General features: G+C 44.1%; 2 protein-coding genes and 1 long non-coding RNA gene across 9 annotated transcripts in view; 2 read left to right on the forward strand and 1 right to left on the reverse strand.

Annotated features, from left to right (window-relative positions):
* Positions 1 to 519, forward strand: part of LOC123090282 (molybdate transporter 1) — a 2,075-nt gene extending 1,556 nt beyond the window's left edge. The window contains exon 2 of the mRNA XM_044511659.1: positions 340 to 519. Coding sequence (XP_044367594.1) covers positions 340 to 519 — 180 coding nt within the window. The remainder of the gene's footprint in view (positions 1 to 339) is intronic.
* LOC123093569 (DNA polymerase delta small subunit) lies at positions 444 to 9,058 on the reverse strand. Its single transcript, XM_044515554.1, has 14 exons — positions 8,773 to 9,058; positions 8,552 to 8,681; positions 3,038 to 3,144; positions 2,818 to 2,941; positions 2,581 to 2,685; positions 2,356 to 2,471; positions 2,188 to 2,271; positions 2,046 to 2,114; positions 1,880 to 1,951; positions 1,675 to 1,766; positions 1,470 to 1,597; positions 1,185 to 1,286; positions 1,054 to 1,121; positions 444 to 829 (listed from the first exon to the last, which is right to left on the reverse strand). The coding sequence occupies exons 1-14, from the start codon at positions 8,803 to 8,805 to the stop codon at positions 767 to 769; spliced, it is 1,293 nt and encodes a 430-aa protein (XP_044371489.1). The 5' UTR covers positions 8,806 to 9,058; the 3' UTR covers positions 444 to 766.
* A 458-nt stretch (positions 9,059 to 9,516) lies between these two features.
* On the forward strand, positions 9,517 to 13,791 carry LOC123093570 (uncharacterized). 7 transcript variants are annotated; one of them, XR_006445414.1, is made up of 8 exons: positions 9,518 to 10,053; positions 10,339 to 10,450; positions 10,545 to 10,878; positions 11,455 to 11,548; positions 11,691 to 11,764; positions 12,130 to 12,307; positions 12,907 to 13,035; positions 13,484 to 13,791. It is a non-coding gene; the product is annotated as an uncharacterized lncRNA (long non-coding RNA). The 7 variants fall into 7 exon arrangements; XR_006445413.1 differs by lacking the exon at positions 11,455 to 11,548 and having other exon boundaries at positions 9,519 to 9,823; positions 9,931 to 10,053; XR_006445411.1 differs by lacking the exon at positions 11,455 to 11,548 and having other exon boundaries at positions 9,519 to 9,823; positions 9,935 to 10,053.
* The last annotated feature ends 7,622 nt before the right edge of the window (positions 13,792 to 21,413 follow it).

The raw sequence follows: 21,413 nt of genomic DNA on the forward strand, positions 1-21,413 counted from the left end.
CAGGGCGAGGGCGCAACACACACAAGCGCGGACTGGTTCAGTAGTCTAGCCGGTCCAGCTCCTGCTCTGGTTTTGGCACTTTGCTGTGCGTGACGAGCTGCAGCCACAGGTTTTGGGGTTTCAAGATCAGGAGAGGCTGTCGCAGAGAAAAATAGTATTATTTCTCTTTCTTTTTTTGCGGGAAAAAATAGTTTCATTTCTTGATGATGAGATTATAAATTCTGACCTAAAGAGTGCTCCTGCTTCTCAAGAATTTTCACTTGGAGATGCAAACTAAACGTCAGGTAGCACCGCCTTTTTTTTAACACAAAAATAACAGTACATTTATGGATAAAACAGGTGGCCGTTTGCACCAACGAGAATCTGAATATGCTCTCGGATATTCTGCAACCTGGCGAACGCATCTGCCGGATACCCACAGATGTGCTTCCAGACAGGCATACTACACAAGAACACAATCTGTTTCGGAGGAGACTGATACATTTGCCAACACCGATGGCAACAGGACACAAGATCTGACGAATGAATCAGTCGATGGAAACTGGGAAAACAAGCATGAGCTTCTTCCATTTGTTTGCTAGCTACAACCAAGCACAGGGCTACCAACAGGTAAATTTGGAGAAACCTAGGTCATCACACGTCTAAGAATTGTTTGTCTACAAAACATCCTTCCACGGTGGCCCTTGCATAAGCCTCTACAGGTTACAAAAGATTAAGCTCTGCATAAAGCAGACCCTCTTGTGTGCGCTCCATACACGGAGCAAAGTCAGGCGTCCTCGAAGCTCGTTGAGAAGCTCAAGGTGCTGCATTCCAAGTTCCTCAAGTTGAGCTGTATCAACATGCAGATATGCTTGTCAGCAAACTACCACCACGCATTCCATACAAAAATCAACCACGGGTGGTAATAAAAACAGAACAGAGGAATGGAACTTATGGTTTCATAGCTAGCCTTCTGTTTTACTTTATACAGTTGTTATTGTTGTGGAAAAGCAACAAATCAAACCATTGATAGACTATAAACGTGGGAAATGTAGAGCTACCATTGGTACATACCATGACAGCGATTCCACTCTCGCAAAATCTTGGAATGCTGATTAGCCTGACTTGCTGCTTCTCCGTTCCTGGATAACAAGGGTGTTTAGCTGGGTGCTGAAACAACATATGAATTTTGCTTCAAGCGGTACCTTTTAACAGTCGAGTCTCATATCTATCTTGATTCCCGACGAAGTAAACATGGGGGCAGGTTTCGACGAGGAAAGGGTCCTTGTCTGTGTATGGATAACATCCTGGATAAAACAGATAGGTATGTAAGGATTATCTAGCCTAAGATAATGCAACTACCAAGTGACCATTTAAACCATGAAATTCAGGTAGAATAAGTAAATGATGATAACGGCACTAGGTCATTTTACCCAACAATATCATCATTACCACTAAGGCACCAAAGTTTGAAATGCCTAGTGAGTTACCTAGGCTGTTCGGTGCAGTCGGAGCAAGATGGCGCCATTTCAATGTCCTTTCCATGAATTCCAGCCTATCTTTGGCATCCGAGTACCTGTAGAGGTCATCTATGTTCTGCCCAGATGTTCCAATAAACCTGCATACAGAATTTCTTGCATAAAAATCTCCAAGTTGTTTTCATTTATAGATAGTTAAAGAAGCAGTGCCACTCACTTGACATTGTCAAGATCGAATTGATGTGGATTCGGACATGATGAAAACGTATTATAGGTGGATGCTCCAGAGAAAAGGCATCTATGCAAAGGCTACAATAAATAAATTAAGAAATGAGTTAGTTATGCATGCTCAAAAGAAACTAGTCCCATTGATTGGTACTGATATACAGTTCAATAGCTATTCATCAGCATCAAGAACCCACCTGCTGAGGCAAAGCAAAATTCGCTGGATCGTTACAACCTGGCATTATATCTACAGGTAATGACGCCACCAGCTGCAGAGGAAATGGGGTTACATCAAGATCTACAACAGAGACCGGAGCAGTCACACTGGCAAAATTTTGATGGGAAAAGGTAAAACAGTTGAACCTGAGTCAGCATTATATCTAGTTCTTTGATTGGCTCAGCTATCCTTGGTTGATCTTTTGCAGCTACTGTCTGAAAGATTGATACATACTACTAAGCAATTTCACAAAGTAGCCAGAAAACATGTGAAATGCAATGTCATTACCTGGCCATTCAAGAACCTTGGTGCAATATGTACTGAATTTCCAGCAACCACAACACGAACTATCTTCGATGCTATGGTTTGCTCCTAATTAATTTCATGAGAGATCATCAGAATTAGTGTCTCGCTCGAGTATAATAATTCTTAGATTTATGATGACAAATGACATACATTTTCATCACCCAAATGCCCAGTGATATGGTCAATAAGAAGTTGGAACTGCAGAGGATTGAATGTGCTGCTCCCAACACTTAATCCCGACACAAAAACAACATACTTGTCCTCATCTGTAACAGAAATGGATGTGATTCCAGAGCAATTTTAACACAACTGGAAATTTATAGCAACATGGAAAAATATGCAGGAATGAGCGCTGCAGAATACAGAAAATATTACTTATGCTGGGCAACACAGTTTGAGGAGGAAGACCAGCCTCCATAACATCTTCAACAAGAAAGTTGCCAGCACTTGTTTCCTTCCCATGAAGAGCTACTACAACTCCTGTAGATGATCAAGTGTTATTCCGAAGAATATGACATCCTGGTTAAAAGTACAGAACAGATTGTACAGCGCTAAAGAAACAAGCCCTGAATTTGCAGCATGCCAAGTCTTTTAAGTGACAGTCAAACTTACCAGTCACATAAGCTGCTGGAGGTATGGCTCCTGCAAGTGCAACTCTTCCACTTTCATCTTCCAGAATAAGATTATCATCAGAATGCATGAAATTGTGTGGCTTAACAAGAGGGATTGCCGACCTCTGCAGCACAGAAAGTTCATGCAGAAGCACATCAGATTTTTTACACACAGGAATCGTATAAGAACCCGTGGAAGCACTACCATAATGCTACATTACCTCCTTTGAGTATTCATCGAGAATAGAAGGCTTCAGTTTCATGTGCTTGTATAAAGTCCCAACAAGCACACAATCTTTTCCTTCTTCGAGTCCAAGCACTGTAGTGACTGCAAGGTAGGAAAAAGGAGTGACTACAATTCATTCTTAATTCACAAAAGGAGAGCAGATGTTGTGCGATCCACTAGCATGAAGAAAATGTAACTACACCAACACCAAAACTCATGTTAAGTCAGCGTCAGGAAAGAGCAAAAAGAGAGAACATAGGAACAGAGGTGTGCGCGGATGCACATAGCAGGATTGAGCATGAACATCAGGGACAGGTGATCAAACATACAGGTGGTAGGACACATGCAGAGTGCCATCAAGGATCTAGCGAGACGGACTCCACAAAGCTACTTTATGCAAACATTCAGGGGGGTGATCCATTAGTACATGCGAATGCCCCAGGAGTGGGAGACGTAGACTTGTTGGTAGGAGGCAAGATGACGGGACTTGGCAAGCGTGGCGTGGAAGACCTTGACCCAATGCAGCTGGATGAGGGTGGAAACTTCCGTTTCAGTTTTGAGAGCAGCAAGAGGAGCCGTGGCACTTGGTCGACAGAAGAAGGACTGCAATCTGATGGCAGTGAGAAGCAAGCTGAAAGGGAGGCAACCAGCCTTGGGGCCGCTGGTCAACTGACAGGCGCGGAGGAACGCGCCTGTCAGGAGCCATGACGATCCTTTGTTGGAACTGCCGAGGTTTGGGCGACCCTCGGACAGTTCAAGAACTTACTCGCCTCGTGCATGCTCATCAACCAAAGCTCCTGTTCTTGTCGGAGACTCGTCAAAATAAATTCGTAGTAGAAGGTTTACGTTGGAGGTTAGGTCTTAAACATGTAGTATCCTTTCATGAGCCAGGGAAGGGGGGAGGTCTAGCCCTCTTCTGGCATGAGGATGTCAAAGTCGAGTTGTTTAAGATAGGGAGTCGAGTCATTGATGTAATTGTTCATGAATGGCCAAAAAATAATAAATGGAGATGCACGTTTGTTTACGGTGAGCCTCGCACACACCTTAGGCACCACATGTGGACTTTGCTAAAAAGAATAAAACCTATGCTTGATGCTCCCTGGCTAATGGCCGGAGATTTTAATGAAGCTTTGTACCAAAATGAACACTTTTCTGAAACAAAAAGAGGGGAACGACAAATGATGGATTTTCGAGAAATTCTATCACACTGTGACCTTCATGACCTCGGCTTCTCCGGCACGCCGTGGACTTACGATAACAAACAATCTGGCAGACGTAACGTCAAGGTGCGACTTGACCGTGCGGTGGCTTGCCCAGCGTGGTCGAACATATTTCCGAACTGTCAGGTAAGACATCTTGTATCCTCGCGTTCAGATCATACACCCCTGTTAATCAGTCTCACACAGAAATCATCGGGGAGTAGCTCAGGTCGCCGGTGCTGTAGATATGAAATTTTTTGGGAAAAAGAAAAAACATTAGCAGATGAAGTAGAGGTTGCTTGGACCATGCATAGGCAGGCAACGAACCTAGGAGACGTAACATCCAAGCTGGAGGGGGTGATGGACGCACTCCATTTATGGAGTAATAAGACAGTGGGCTCGGTCCCAAGGAAGATAGAAAAGACAAGGAAGGAACTGGAAGCTATAATACATAGCAATAATCCGAATAAACAAGCGATTCAAAAAAGGCTAGAAAAGGAGCTAGATAGTCTGCTAGAGAAGGAAGAACTTTTCTGGAAACAAAGATCGAGGATGGATTATCTCCGTGATGGTGATAGAAATACAGATTTTTTTCACCGCAAGGCGACTTGGAGGAAGAAGAAAAATAAAATTAGTCAGCTGGAGAAGGATGATGGTACCATGACGGATAATATTCAGGAGATGGAGGCACTTGCTACATCCTTTTTTCAGAATTTATACACAGCCAATCAGGGAGTACAACCTGATATTATTTTAGATAAGATTGAACCATTAATCACAGAGCAGTTAAATGAAATGTTGTGTAGTGAATTTTCCGATGAAGAGATCAGTAATGCACTGTTCCAAATAGGTCCTCTGAAGGCTCCTGGCGCAGATGGGTTCCCTGCGAGATTTTATCAGAGGCATTGGGGTACTCTGAAAAATGAGGTGATCAAGGCAGTAAAAGAGTTCTTCAATTCGGGCGTCATGCCGGAAGGAGTAAATAATACTGTTATAGTGCTAATACCGAAGAAGGAAAACCCGAGCTCCCTAAAAGATTATAGGCCTATCAGCCTATGCAATGTAGTGTACAAAATTGTTTCAAAATGTTTGGTAAATAGATTGAGACCACTGCTTCATGATTTGATAGCCCCAACGCAAAGTGCCTTCATCCCAGGGCGAATGATTACGGACAACGCTCTGATTGCATTTGAATGTATCTATAGTATTCAAAGAAGTTCTGACGCAAAAGGAAAATATTGTGCATACAAATTAGACCTCGCAAAGGCCTATGACCGAGTTGACTGGAATTACCTTGAAGGGGCGATGAAAAGATTAGGTTTTGCAGAAAAATGGATACAATGGATCATGACTTGTGTGAAAACAGTAAAATACTCTGTTCGTTTCAACGGGAACCTGCTGCAAAGCTTCACGCCTACGTGTGGATTGAGACAAGGAGATCCAATGTCCCCTTATCTCTTTCTCTTTGTCGCTGATGGGCTCTCACAGCTAATACAGAGTAAGGTGGAAACGGGTGAATTACAGGAGCTGAAAATTTGTAGACAAAGCCCTGGTATCTCACACCTTTTATTCGCGGATGACAGCCTGTTATTTTTTAAAGCTAATAGCGATCAGGCTAATAAGGTAAAGAACATCCTGGACAACTATGAGAGAGCCACTGGACAGCTAATAAGTCCATCTAAATGCTCCCTGCTCCTTGGAAACAAATGCTCACAAGAAGATGGACAGGACGTAATAAATATCCTGAATGTAGTAACGGTGACTTTTGAGGAGAAATACCTGGGTTTGCCGGTTCCAGAAGGACGTATGGTAAAAGGGAAATTCAAGCACACAAAAGATAAAGCGAGGAAAAGAATGAATGATTGGACAGAAAAATATTCTTCCAGTGGAGCTAAGGAGACACTAATTAAATCAGTGGCCCAAGCGATTCCCACTTTTGCAATGAGTGTCTTCAAGTTCTCAGCAACCCTCTGTGAGGAGCTCATGCACATGACCAGAGACTTTTGGTGGGGAGATGATGAAGATCGCCGACGTATCCATTGGTTGAGTTGGGAGAAACTTACAAAACGTAAAAGCCAAGGAGGTATGGGATTCAAAGATCTTAAAGTTTTTAACCAAGCTCTTCTCGCTAGGCAAGCCTGGCGACTGATTGCACATCCTGACAGCTTGTGCGCGAGAGTACTTAAGGCAAAATATTACCATGGGGCTGATCTGCTAGACACGGCGTTTATTCATAATGCGTCGCCGGGTTGGCAGGGCATCATGCATGGTTTGGAACTCCTTAAAAAAGGATGTATTTGGCGCATCTGCAACGGAAATAGTGTTCGCATTTGGAGAGACAATTGGATCCCGAGAGGAAACATGAAAATAAACATGAACCCAACAAGGTCCCGAACTCGGTGGGTAGCAGACCTCATCGACCAGGAGAGTCACGCTTGGAAGGAGGACTACATCATGCGTATATTTACACGCGAAGACGCAAATGATATTTTAAGTATCCGACTACCAAATTATGATGATGAGGATTATATTGTGTGGCAGCCCGAAAAAAATGGAATTTTCAGTGTTCGTAGCGCATATCGGTTAGCCATGGACGAAAAGGGTTCTGGGGTGATTGGGTCCAGCCACAATACCCAAGGAGATCGCAGTATTTGGAATAATATCTGGAAGACAAATGTACCCCAAAAAGTACGTATTTTTACATGGAGACTAGCATCGGAGTCACTGGCGGTTCAAACAAATAGATTTCGTCGCATCCCAGGCCTCACCCCGATTTGTAATGTATGTGGGGCCGAGGATGAAACAGGCTTCCATATGGCACATCGATGCACATTTGCAAGGGCCTTGTGGCACGAACTCAAGGAGGCATGGAACCTGCCCCCTGAGCAGGAAGTAGAATATACTGGAAGGGATTGGGTCCTAATCTTGCTAGATAAGGTGAGTGAAGATATGAAACAAAAATTTATGCTATTTTGGTGGCGTGTTTGGCACCATAGAAATGACGCGATCTTCGCAAAAGGTAAAGCGAAAATTTCCCACTCTGCTCGTTTTCTGCAAAACTACCTTGCAAACATCCGCTTGATTGCGGAGGGAACTTCTGAGATAGATCGAAAAGGGAAAAGTCCGATGGTTAACTTGCCATCGGTGCAACAACATCATCATACAAAGGAAAAAGGATGGACAATGCCAGAGCTCGGATGGGCTAAGGTCAATGTTGATGGAAGTTTTTTGGAGGAAAATAGGAGCGGAGCCTGGGGAGCTGTGATTCGAGATCATGATGGAAGAATTATCTTATCAGCTTGGGATTATATACCGCGGTGCAATGGAGCGGACTGCGCGGAAGCCATGGCTTGCCTAGAAGGACTAAGGATGGCAATGTCGGCGACGAATCTACCCTTAATCATCGAGACAGATTGCAGCTCGGTGACAAAGGCGCTTATCCTCTCGTCTATTGATAGATCGGAGGTTGCAACAATTGTAAAGGAGTTTCAAGCCATGAAAGGGAACAGAGAAGTAAAAGTTTGCAAAGTAGATAGAAGAGACAATAGGTTAGCTCATAGCCTTGCCCAGTTGGGGCGTAGAGAGTTGCGTGGTGGGGTTATGCAAGGCTCTGTGCCAACCTGCGTGTTGAGTGAGGCCTTGCACGATTGTACGAACTATGTTTCTCTACTTTAATTAATACAACTCTCTATTTCAAAAAAAAAAAAAACTCATGTTGAGGATTCGAATCAGTTAACCCCCGGAAACTGGATCCAAATTTCCAATCTTGCTAACAAGGAGGCGGACTGTAAACATACTCCTAGATTCTAACTACAAAATGATGGTGCTCTTAGCAATATTAACTCCATTGAAAAGATCGTATGCCACATAGCACTACAGCCAAGTGAAATGGCTTTCACCCCAACTTCAATTGCACACCAACCAAAGCATTTGATAGCTACCAGTTCCGGAACTTTATGAAAGCAGACAAACTAAATTAGACATGAGCCTGAACACACCCAGGACAGGAGACCCTAATCAGCTAATCAATGTCCGGAGCTGCTTAACCTAAACAGAGCTCAAAAGGGCCTAAAATTCGACACTCACAAGTGACAACTGCACTTGCCAAATCTTGTGGAGCCACCAATAATCAAACTGTTCATGGATTAGAGAGCAACATTCCAGCAGAGAAACCCTAACTCAACAACCACACATACTGTATCACAAATTCACAGCAGACACCGACTGTTAACAATTTCTGTCCATGACTACTACCCGCACACAAGTCATGCTCAACATCAATGGGGAGGGGGGAGCGAGGGATTCCGTACCGGGGAGGTGCGGCTTCCGGGAGGGGACGAGGACGTGGAGGAGGGTGCGCATGTGGTGGAGGCGGGTGTAGTAGATGTGGCTGTACTGCTGACCCTGGTACCTCTCCCCCTGGATGGTGTACCTCTCGTCCTGCACGCGCACGGCCGCCGCTCGCCAAATCAGTCAGGTCCACGGCTGAACGGGGGCGAATCGAATCGGATGGGGGCGGCGGGGTGCTTACCAGGTTGCTGTAGTCGGCCTGCTTCCTCTCCATGGCGACCGGCGGCGGCGGAGTTGTGGGGGAGGGGCGTGGGTGGGGTTTGGAGCGGTCTGTGGGGTTTCTCTCTCGTCTCCTTCCCGCCCGCGCCCAAATTTATCCGCCGCGGGCGCGCTCCGTGGTTTCGTCGGCGATGGAAGCGGTGAGGCGTCACCGTGGCAGCAGAGTGACACTGGCCTGGCTCAGGCCGGACTCCCTCACGGTGCGCTCGGCCCACCCCACGAAACCGTGAGGGAGTCTATCGGGTTGGGCCGCAAATTTGTCTCTCTTCCAATTACAAATCGAGAAATAAGAGATCCAGCGCTTCCCGCGCCTCCTCAGAGCTCAGCAGATTCTGGCCGTCCGATCCGTTTTCCTGATGCGATTCTAGCCGTTGGATCAAGCCTCTGGACGATCTGGGCCGCCGGATCAAAAAAGGCGCTGTAGCAATGAATAGTTACCGCCCTTCCACGTTATCTGTCACTTCGTGGACTCGTTCCGGTCTCGCTGATCTGTGGGGTAGCTCACGCGTGGGTCCCGTCTGTCGGTGACTGGGTCTAGCAAAACGTCTCGTGCGGCTCGTCGCGTGCACCCGGCGGTAAATATCCCGTGCCACCGCACGTTATATCCTGTCCCCGCCGAGGGTATTCCGGTCTTTTCGCTTCCGAGGGCGTGCGTGCTGTGCGGTGGTTGGCCCGCGCGGCTATGGGGTGGGGGAGGGGAGCGGCTTGCCCTGTCGTTCTCTCATTCGTCTCCTTCTCTCCTCCACTCCCCATCGCGCCCCTCTCCTCAGCCGCCACCGCCATCGCCGGGAGGGGCCGCCGCTCGCGTCGCTTTCCGCAGCCGCCACAGCCCCCTCCCCTTCCAAACCCACCGAGATGACGGCGTCGGCACTGGCGCTCGCGGTGGTCGGGTGGCTTGCTCGCGCTCGCGAAGGCCGAGGTGGTCGCACTGCTCTGGGTCGTGCGCCGCCTCCATCGCCGGCAGGAGGGGGCCGCAGAGGCCGCCGCGCAGCCCAGCGACCAGGAGCTCCCCGGTGAGCAGCCGTTCCGCTTCGCCCTCTGCCTCGCCCTCTTTGCCGTCCTCACTCCATCCTCTTCTATGTTTTCTGGATTTGCCGTCGTCGCCTTCTCCGCTCCCAAGATAGCCTCGCTCTCCTCCTTGGTGCCCAACGGGAGAGGCAGCGGACGAAAGTCGATGACGCCGCCCCCCTCCTCCACGGCAGCGCCTTCGTCCCCGACGACACCCAGCAGCAGCTCACTCCCGGTACTACTACCCTCCCCCTTCTCCCTCCTTCTCTCTCACGACGGTTCTTGGATGGAGGAGACACTGCTGCTCGTTCCTGACTTGGTTTAAAATCCACACAAGTTTGCATTGAAGTTCTTCAGCACGTGGCCTACAAGGAGGCGCCGTATCCTACCATGTCTTACGACGGAAGGAAGTGCAGACTGATTAATTACATGCTTAAAGTTTACACTGGAAAACCATTGTTCTTGCTAGGCCTTTTTCTGAATGTTTCAGATTCATGGTTTTCTGCTCTGATTTTTACAGGCCCAAAACGAGGTAGCGTTCCCAAATGTGAAGCGACAACCCGCAGAAAGATGAGCAGGAGCAGACCAGGGATGAAGCCAAGATCTACGATGGTGATTCTTCCAATAAAATGGTACATCGTGTTCACCTAGCAACTTCTTCCTGAACCAGAAGTCAGCCACTAAACACATTCAGTCTACTTGTCATTCTGACATGTGAACTGATAGATGCAGGTGGCCAACAGCTTGATGGTGCCGTCGATATTGTCTCCTCCAGCGTCAAGGAACCAGCCAAAAACGTCATCGTCAAGCAAGCGACGCTGAGCAAATGTCAGGTGCCATCACGCACCATGGTGTGGCGATCAGATTGGCAACGTGTTCGATGCAGCTTACAATGCCAATGATCAGTTCATTTTTGTGGATTGTTGTGGGGGATTGAGGCTTTAAAGCACATGAATTGCAGCAGGAATTGTTCAGGATACTACTGTTGTTGCTACTTGGTGCGTTACCATCACCGGGAGGAGCGACGGCCATCCACATCGCCATTGCCATCGTCCTTCAGGTGCTCTTCCTATCGCTCTCGTCAACCCCCTCCTAGCCGCTGATCTGAGATTTCCTCTCCATTTATTATGGCATAGCTTGCAACTGTACCATAGATTTGAGTGATAGGATTGTTGTGCAGACTATAATGTGGAATCAAGATTTTGGTTGAGAGATGGAGAGAGAGGATCACGATCTTGCTTGTGTCCTGTAATCAGATATAAAGGACACTATATTTATAGTAGATTAGGCACATGGTTCATTGCTGGCTTGCTAGACCTGTGTGGCAAACACCAATGTGTTTATCTGTACATATAGCGGCCTCTTTGAATTTTTCTTCCTCTAGGAGATGATGCTGAAAATAATCACATTTATGAAGTTATGCTCTGCTTTGGCGCATGTTTATATCCTAATCCAAGTAACTGGTTCTCTCTTCTACTGTTCCTTTGATAATTTTCGTGGCATTTGCATCTAATTATCTGCATGACAAGATTTAGTGTGTGTCAGGGACACTGGAATGATTTTTTCCTGAACAATTGAAGTGTGAACTGAATTTACGAGTTGCTATCACTGAAAGTACAAACTGTGAATGTTTCAGATCAAGGATGTGTAGGAAGTCGCGTCTTTAGGAGGTCTGAATATATTATTTGCTGTCACTGACAGACATAGTATGATCGTTTGCTCCTTGGGAGGTCTGTTCCTTCAAGTACAGCTAAAGCAAAGAAACTCCAACTTATTTTAGTGTTTGAGATTCTGATTACCAATCTGCAACGATGTCCATGCCCTTTGGTATTGCACTCTAATTATTTTCTTTGCTCATTTGTTCTCCTACAGATGGTTTACGTCTTAACTGTCTACAACAAAAACGATAAACAGCACCGCATCCGGGTAACAAAGCCCGCATCCGGGTAACAAAGCCATCCATGCATTTCATAGTCCTCTCATCATACACTTGATCATAAAAATCAGCTTATTTGATTACGACCTGCCATTTAAGCTATCAAACTACTGTTATTGCAACTGGTCTTGAAAGGACAATAAACAATTGGTTTCATACTTTGTAAATCATGTTTGGTGCCACTTGGATTTGGTGAGGTGTTGGACTGCATCGTGGATCTGATCAGGATTATTTTAGCTTGGATTTTGTCTTCTTTTCTACCTCTTATTTCACTTTTGGTTAGCTGCTCCTTGGGTTCTAGCTATCTCCTTTTCTTTAAATTTTCTTTTCTTTGTCTTCGCCTTGACATTGGATTGTATATGAGTTGTTTTGCAGGTACTAATGTTGGTGTGAGCTCAAGGAAAACGGCAAAACCCATTTGTAGTTTCAGCTTTACGAGGCGTTGTCAGCAATGATTGATGAGATAATTGGTTGAGCTACTTTTGGAAGGGGCGACGGAAATCATAAAAACTACGATGGCTATGGCGATTCAACATATAGAAAGATGGAAGAGGTTCCGATTCTCTCTCTCTCCCATCCAATTTCTTTTGATTTAATCCCCAGTCTTATTTATCTATGCCTACATGGTGTGCGGCTTCAAGGAAAGATTACTCTGTAATATTAGTGCTTCATTGCCTACTCAATAGTGTCCTTTTTTTCTTATGAAATTTAGCTGCAGTCATGGATCACTTACATGTACATTATGTTACATCTCACAGTTATCTGACTTTCTTACGCAATATATATCTCTGTCATTCACATATATATGCTTAATTCGTGGAGATATCTTTTGCTATAACATAATGTCGATGATGATGGCCATAGAATCAGCCAGCTCACCTGTACTAACCTTCTTAAAAGATAGATCTATGGCCCTTTAGATTATTTGCTAGGCATATCATCTAATCCAATTTACTACACTGTTGTCTGCGTGCATGTGAAGCTCTTATGGAGATAATTACTTACATACCAATACCATGAGTCCGCTGTTTATTAATGTTCACCAAAAATGATGATAAATTTGGTAATTAATTGTGTCTATTAAGTGTAAACTTTATCGAAAAATATTTTGTGTTCCGGGCCTATGACCCTTTGTTTATTTTTGTTTTCCAGAGCACACAGTAAATAAAACAGAGCACAAAGCAGTAGCCTTTGGAGCAGGTTACAGTTTGCACTTGGTGTTAAAGGATTTGGAGCAGGCTATATCTGTGATGACACAGATTGGTTATGCAGGATCTCTTGGTAATGAAACTCTTCCCTTGGCTGTACCTAATCTCATATCTTCCATTCTTTTTCCTTTTGGGTGTATTGCTATATGGAATGCCATCTATTTCTAATGAATTTATATGTTGTTTGCTGCCTTTTTTAATTAGATAGATCCAATAACTATACCAATGAATTGATTTTTTTTGTGACTGATATATGATTCTATAAATGCTATATATTTTGTATCCGATACGCAAGGTTTACCTGAATCTCCTCGCATATTATTTTTGCCTTTGTTGCTTTGTATGGAAAATAGCCTACTTAGTCAATTTTGGTTTAGCCCTGTATGTGGTTTGCTTACTCAATATTGACCTCAGTGTCACTATGCCTGCTTCTGAAACTCTTTAACACTGAAATATATGCTCTGTTGCTCTTAATCAAGCGGCTTTTGTACTGAACTTTATGTCATGCTGCATTTACTCAGGCTAAATCCTTCTGCTTTATCATGAGGACAACAAATAGTAACAAATAGTGGTTACTTCTCATCTGAGCTTGAGCTGTGGTGAATGCGACCGATGTTTCTACGAAGATGTAGTTCTTTTGGTTTATCGACTAATATTATCGTATATAGACGTGATGCCTGAGGCGTTTTGAATCAGTGTCGTAGCAGACTGCCCTATCCTTATTGTAAATTATGTGTGATCACCGACAGTCCTTCAGGTCGATTTACCACTCCATGGTTATTGTAAATTATGAACGAATTATGCTGTAGTTTTAGTATTGGTTCTTTAATCTTCTTCGGCTGCCTGTGTTATCCTGTGTTAATGCATATACAAAACCTGGATTCCTACTAACTTACCATGATCAAAACGTTGGGACCCGCACCCTCGTGCCAAGGCACGATCACGATCTAGTCTCAGAGAAGGAAACGGAGAAAGGGAATCAGAACGAGAGAGAGATGTACAAAGTACTCTGGACGAAAATCCAATTCGGTGCCCTAGTCCAGATGAACCCGATGAACAGTAGCATGATAAAAAATAGAAAAAAATCATTTTTTTTCTTGGAAGATGTTTGAGTGCATCACGTGCGTGCAAAATTTCACCCCGTTTCGAAATCTATGGGGCTCGTGGCAAAAAAGAGAAAACCGGCCAAAACAATGCATGAAAAGTAACCTTTCTCACAGAGCCATTTTTTGTATTTTTTGTCGCACGCTCCTTGAATGTTGAAACTCCATTAAATTTTGCACGAACATCACACACATATGCATCTTGCTTGGAAAAAAAATCAGATTTTTTGTGTGCGAATTTTTTCTTTTGCCCGGGCGCTGAGACGCCGCTCTTTCTCTCCCTGGGGATGTGAATTAAAATTGGACACTGATTTTTAGGCTTCGATTTGACTAGCAAAACATGTGTTGTATGTCATAAAAATTATATATGTAGAATCCTTGTCGAATGCCCCCGCAAAAAAAAAAATCCTTGCAAAATGAACTTCCTAAACACATATTTTTTGGGATGAATATTATATCACAAGTTAAATTCATGCCCTAAATCAGTGCTCAACTTATATTCTCATATGAAGGGACTAGGTGGGAGGGAGGGAGAGAGTCGCTACAGCATTTCCTTTCTTGCCGTCTTCATAGTCTCATCGTTGCTTAGGGCCAGTTATTTTGCCCCCTGCCCGGGTTATTCCAGAAGCCACCAAAAGAACTACCCTTAATTAGTTTACAAGCTTGCCGCTGGATGGTCGCGAGACTCTTTTGAGGCGTTGATTTGGCACACTAGGCTGGGGTGGGCCCATGACATTGTTCCCTCTTTTATAGGCGGCTTGTGCCCAAGTCAAATCCTATCAAAATCACTGAGTAAAAGTGTACTCCTTGCATAGGTCACCACCATCTCCGCTTCCGGTGATGAGTGATGCACTGCATGTGTGATAATTGTCGTAACCTATGAGTATTGTAAGAAAAGTCGTAGATTTTTTGTTTTAACATTTTATCTCTTGAATTATGCGTCCAAATCACAACCATTTGACCGTTGCATGTCTCACATCGAGTTTTTGAAATTAGGTCCATGTTAATATGTCTAGACCAACTTTTTTCCAAAAAGAAAACAGAAACAGGGAAAAACAAAAAAAAGGTGAAAACCAAAAAAAATACAAAAAACAAAAGCACAGCCGTACTTTTTCACTTTTTGGAGGCACACGTGTGTTTTTTTACTTTTTGGGAAGCAAATTATGTTTTTCACTTTTTGGAAAGCACACCTATGCTTTTCACTTTTCAGAAAGCTCAACTGTGAACAATGATTTTTCACACGGAGTGCTTCACCAGAGAAAATAAAAAGAAAAAAAAAATCAAGAAAACATAGGAAAAACCAAAATCATGGAAAAAATGTGTGCAGAAAATGAGTTCCCACGAACGTATCCAGTGCGCGACACATGGCCGTGGCTAGGCACACCACGCAGCCGCCCCTCGCGCGCTTGTGTGTGGCCCTAGGGAGGCCCATCTAGCCGGTACCCGTTGATTACTTGATCTCAAATCCCGAAATCACTAATTGAGGAGCGCTCCCCGCAATGATTAGTCGGGGAGCGCTCCCCGCGCGCCAAGTGTCACGCGCGGAGCGCTCCTGAGACTTTTTCGATGCGCTCCGCTCACGACACTTGGCGCGCGCACGGCTTCTTCCGTGATTTCCGGTTTCCAGTTTCCCTTTATGGGTTTTCCTTTTTTTCACTTTAGTTCTTATACTTTTAATGTTTTGTAATACCTTTTGATCTGTTTCTCTCTGGTGTGGGCGAACCCTCGTCGCGCACTGTTTTTTCTTTGCCGTCGTCTCCGCCCGTCGCGGCCGCTGCTCTTGTCGCGTGCTTACGGCAGCAGCTGTTCTGGCCACCGCGCTTGTTGCCTGCTCTTACGGCGGTCCTTCTTTAGCGTCGAGCACTTCCCCGTTCGCGATATCGTCGTTCCCTACTGGTTGCCTTTGTGGGTTCCCCGTTTCCCTTTCTCGTTTCTCTTTTTGTTCCCATTATATTTCTGGAATATGGAGATTTATGGGGTAGTTACGGGTGGGGACTACCAACACTATCAGATGTCAAGTTTCAACTGGGTTTTGTGGGATTAGTTCTTGATAACCATTGTGTTCCTTGCAGCTATGGCTTGTCCTTTTTGCCGTATGCCTGGTGGCCCGTGTTCTTCTGTTGATTCTTTTGTAGATGGGTTCAGTGTGGTCCTGGATCGGCATTGTTGGAGGCGTGTTGTAAGAAAATCATTTTATAATTGTTCAATTTTCGGCACACACGCTTATTTCTTTTGGTGCTGCCCATGCTGTTTAGATTTTGATTATGATCCTTGTTTTGATTTGTTGTGCAGTATGTTCCGTGCAGTGTTAGAGCTCATCTTGCTCGTTACATCGAGGAGTGTAGGGCTTTAGCCATAAGGAGGGGTGACGAAGATACGGATCTTGCTCTTTAGTGCAATGAGGGTTATTTGTATGGTGTTCTGTTTAGTTATTGTCGGGTGAGGAGCAAATTCCATGGTCCTTCTTGGGAACGATTGGTCAGTGATTATGGTGTTCGTCCTCGTGATATAATGACCATTAGGCTTGAACATTATGGAACTTGGATTGGTATTGATTTTTATCATGTTGGTCGTGGAGATGCATTGTCTCCTTTACCGTCTGTTGGTAAGGTTCCTTTTGAAGGAAGTTTTTATCTTGTTTTATTGTACATTTTGATTTTTCTGTTCCCTTGAGCCTGTGTAATTATATTTTGTAGCTCTACATGATTTGAGCGACTTCGAGAAGGAACTTGTTGGGAGTTGTTATTGCACCCGTGGTGTTTTTCTTAATTATCAGCAGATGTATTTCATGAGGTGTCAACTATTTGATGATGAGTACATACCTTGTTGTCCTTTTGTTCACAGGATTGATTCCATGAATGTTAATGGTCTTCATATGGTCAGATTTTTTTCATTGTTTTTTCTTTGTTTCTGCTTATTTATTTATTTTTATTACCTCTTCTATTTATAGTTTTGAATTTTTCATTACAAAAAAATACACTTCCGTGATGATACGTGTTTGTCACAGTAGGTCGCGTTTTTTGTCATGCATGTGCATCCATGACAAATTTATGACAGAATCAAGATAGTCATACCCGTGCTGTCGTAGAAGTGTTCCATGACATTACCAAAATTATCATCACGGAAGTGTCCACTTCCATGACGATAAATCGCGCGTCACAGAAGTGCTTTCGTCAAGAGTGACCGACACGTGGCATCCACCGTAACGGAACGCCGTTAAGCTATTGGGTCGGGTTTTGGATCCGATAATCCGTTAACAGCCCCGACCAATGGGGATTTTCCACGTGTAAAATCATCATTGGCTAGAGGAAACACGTGTCGGCTCACCGTTGGGACAGATGTCATCCACTCATTGGACAGAAGGCGCCTATGATACGTCGACACATGGCACGACCCAACAGAGGCCCATTCCTGTGAAAAAGGCCGGCCCGTTTGACTTGGTCAAAAGGTGGCGGCCCAGCCCATGTAAAGCATGTTAACGGCCTGTTCGCATATAGCCCATTTATAGCCCGCTAACCCAAGGCCCGTTACGCCCTATCCGAATAAGGCCCAGTAGCGTCATCTGGGCCACCCAATATGATTCCAGCATGTTTTCACTTCTGGCCCATGTATGGTCCATGACGTCTTTCGGCCCATATGAGGCCCTATGTAACTCTTGACCTATTAACGGCCCGTGGTGAAACTGGCCAGTAATGAACAATGTGTCACTTTATACCCATTAAGGGTCCGTTATTCTGGTGGGCCATTTCCAGCCCATGTTATCTTTTGGCCTTCTCAGAGCCCATTTATTCTTGGCCTCATTTCCAGGATTTGTTTACATACGGCCCGTTACTGTCATTTTCTGCTTATGGGCCAAATTCAGCCCGTGGTTACAGTCGGCCCGTTTGTGGTCCGTTAACACATTGGGCCGTTTTCATAGCGTCATGAAATACGGCCTATTAATGATGGCCCGTTATGGTGGGCCCATGAACGGACGATTCCAACTCTAGCCCGTTTACGGACATAATGCGGCCTGTTATTGGCCCATGTTTGGCCAATCGGTCATACTGCCTGTATAAGCTCATTGATGATACGGCCTGTAGAAGGCCCATTATTTGTATGGCCCGTAGAAGGCCCATTGTTTCTACGGCCCGTAGAAGGCCCACTGTTTCTATGGCCCGTAGGAGGCCCAGTGTCACTACAGTAAATATTAGCCCATGGTTATTGTGGCCTAGTTTTAAAAAATAGGTTATTGCAGCCACTAGCAAACCACGGAAAAAGAACTGCAGTGATTACAAGCAAACAAATAAACAAGACAATAAGGAAATAAATAAGCAAGCAACTTACGCTAGGCTATCACGGCTATCACACATATTACATCCACTGGGCATCAAAGTTCGCCACCAGTGCAAATAAACGCGCCGACAAAAGAATATACAAAACTGAGAGCACTTCAGAAGGCACTAGGCCTGGCCAGGTCGGGCCCCCCAAACAGCTGAAGAAGCTGAGTAGACCTCAGTTGTGTCAACGATAGATGCATCAACACTAGATTTAAGGCATGATGGTGTGCACGGCAGTCCTCTGACATCTTCATTGCACCTTTGACTTCAAGTCGAAGCTGAGCTGAAGCAAGCCTTTCCGCTTTAAGTTGAGACTAAATAAGTCGAACTGATTAAGGCAGCGACTGCACAGAGGTTGTCTCACACCTACTGGTGACTAGCTTCAACTCACTGTCTTCATCAAGACAGGACCTTGGGGTCATCTCGCTGTCCTCAAGATGGTTTGGCTCACTATCTTCCCTAAAGTTCTGCCTGGCGTAAGAGATACGACTCTGAAAGAGAAACAAGGAGACACGTAACAGGTTTCACAATTATATAAGCAAATAAATGGATCTGTTCTGCATAAGGAACATGTTTTTACAACTACAATTTGAAACTGGTAGTTGTTGCAAACATCCAATCAGATGTAAACAGCAAAGCAAACAGCAGTGGAGGCAATGATGCCTATCCAAATCTATACTAGAACAAAGTTTGAAGGCTTGAGAAGGATGAACTTACATTACATGTTAACACGGGTTGGACAAAGCCCTTCTCCATGTTGATGGAAGGATAATTCAATAAATTCCCCAAAGAAAATTCTTTATAAGCGTTGCCATTATTCTACATTTTGCAAAGAGTAAATATAGATCAAATAATATTGGAAGAAACAGAGGATAATGAAGCTCAAGTGCAGACTGATGATACATAATCAAATAGCAATTAATTACGTACAACGTTACAAGGCAAAAGGAAGAGAGGTACTGATAAGAGCAATGCATAGCCCATTATTGTTTTGAGATCGTATGATCCTTTGAGCAAGGAGATTCATCTGAAATTAGTTTTCATACAAGAGAGAAGGTAAGGCACAAGCAGAAATTTAGGAGTTCAAATGTTGAATTGATATCATAGACAGTACCTGACGCTGGGCTCCCAACAGTTCTAATAGGGGTTTGGCCACTGGAGTAGGGGTAAAGTGTGGTACAGTTGGGCCTATGTTTTCTGTGGCTGCTGATCTATCTGATTTAACAGGTAACACTACCTTTTCCAAATACCTAGTTTGTACTCCTTGAGGATCTGCACTCACCCTCTTCCTTTTGGACATCTATCACGAAAGAACAACATTTGACTGGAAAAACATAGTGTGACGACACATGGAATAGGTACAGAAAATGGATAGTTATGGCATATACTCATATATGATGCTTAAACTAAGCAGATGGTGTAACAAAGTAGAAGAAATGCAAGAGGTCAGATGCAAAATATGTGCGACCAATACAACTTTGCAAAGTTAGAGCAAGCACCTTGATGGGTGAATAAGATAGGCCATCCTCCACCATGCCAAGTTTGTTAGCCAGTGGATCATTCCGCAATATTCCTCTCGTGTGCCCATTCTCATATTCATTTTGATAATGTTCAATATCTGACATGCATGAAAACATAAAAACAAGTGAGATTTTCTTTGTAATGCAGAAGTGATTCTAATCCAATACGGCCTCCCTGTAAACCCCTTTGTGCTATCTCTGCAATTCTTTTAAAAGATGCCATGCATGCTGTAATTTGTTATGTGCATTAATATAATGTGGCCTACTCCTCAAAATATGAGAGCTCCAGAAGTGATGACACTTCGCAGATGATAGCTTCAACATATAGTAAAGAAGAACAAGTCGACCTGACCTGACAGATTCAAAATATACTAAGGGAGAACAACTCGACCTGACCAGTCGACCGCAAGAGAAGAGTATCATCTTAAAGAAGAGCAGAAGAGCAAGCAGATTGAAGATATTACAAGTGTTTCAATACAATGTCGGTTGGCCACCCATGATGAATCAGAGCACATAGAGAAATACTATTCTTTCTGGTCTCTCCATATGTGGCTCACATGCATTTCAAAACTAAAGTAGGAACATTTAGCTAACCAATTAAACATCTCTCAGTTTTACTAATATCAGCAATAATATCAGATATGAATTTGTACAACTAAGCTTGTTTAGCTCGATGGGTGGAGCAGTGCTATTACGGCACGAACCACGTAGGCTGATTGTGGTCATCATAAAATGGGGAAAACATAAGCATGATCAGTACAGTGTTGACCGTGGCAGTGGGATGGCAGATCTGAAGCTGCAAACCGTGCAAAGGGTAGTTAGCAACTGATGTTTGCTTTGAAATAACAACTAAGATTTGGTGTGGACAAGAAAGTACGGTCAACAAGTGACAAAGAAATGCAATTATGTTGTCTCTCTATATGTCGCGACGTGCATTTGGAAACTCAAGTGGGACCTTTAGCTAACCAATTAAATGTGCCGGTTAACTAATATCAGTATCATATCACAATCATATTTGAACAACTAAGCTTTCGAATTCTGAGTGTTTTGTTGTTTAGCTTGAAGGGTGGAGTAATGCTAGTACGACAGAAAGCACCTACGGAGATCATAGTAGAGTAGATAAAAGGGGAAAACCCTAAGCATCAAGAGAAAAAACAGGAAAGTGGAACTAGCTGGACCAGTGGGTGGCACACATGCTTTTCGAAACGAATATAGGAACATTAGGTGACCAATTAAACGTTCTTTGTTTTAGTGATATGAGCATCATATCATATTCGTATTAGAACACGTAAGCTTTGGGTTGAGGTCTTGAGGAGCAGTGCTAGCACGACACGAAGCACCTACGATGATGGTAGTGAATATAAAGGGGGGAAACCATAAGCTTTACGAGTATAGTGCCCGTGTCATGGCGGATCTGAAGGTGCAAACCGGACAAAGCTACTTCGCAACCAATGTTTGCTTTCAACTAGCCACTAAGATTTGGTACGGACAAGAAAAGTACAGTAAACA

Source organism: Triticum aestivum, chromosome 4B (assembly GCF_018294505.1).
Source record: "Triticum aestivum cultivar Chinese Spring chromosome 4B, IWGSC CS RefSeq v2.1, whole genome shotgun sequence".
NCBI classification, from domain to species: Eukaryota; Viridiplantae; Streptophyta; class Magnoliopsida; order Poales; family Poaceae; genus Triticum; species Triticum aestivum.

Bases quoted from the DNA above. Each gene is read 5' to 3' on its own strand.
- LOC123093569 (XM_044515554.1), bottom strand. From the start codon at position 8,805: ATGGAGAGGAAGCAGGCCGACTACAGCAACCTG. The intron at 2,686-2,817 runs GTAAGTTTGACT...GATCATCTACAG, and splicing joins TCCAGCAGCTTATGTGACTG to GAGTTGTAGTAGCTCTTCAT. The intron at 2,472-2,580 runs GTAATATTTTCT...TTTCTGTTACAG, and splicing joins AACTGTGTTGCCCAGCATAA to ATGAGGACAAGTATGTTGTT.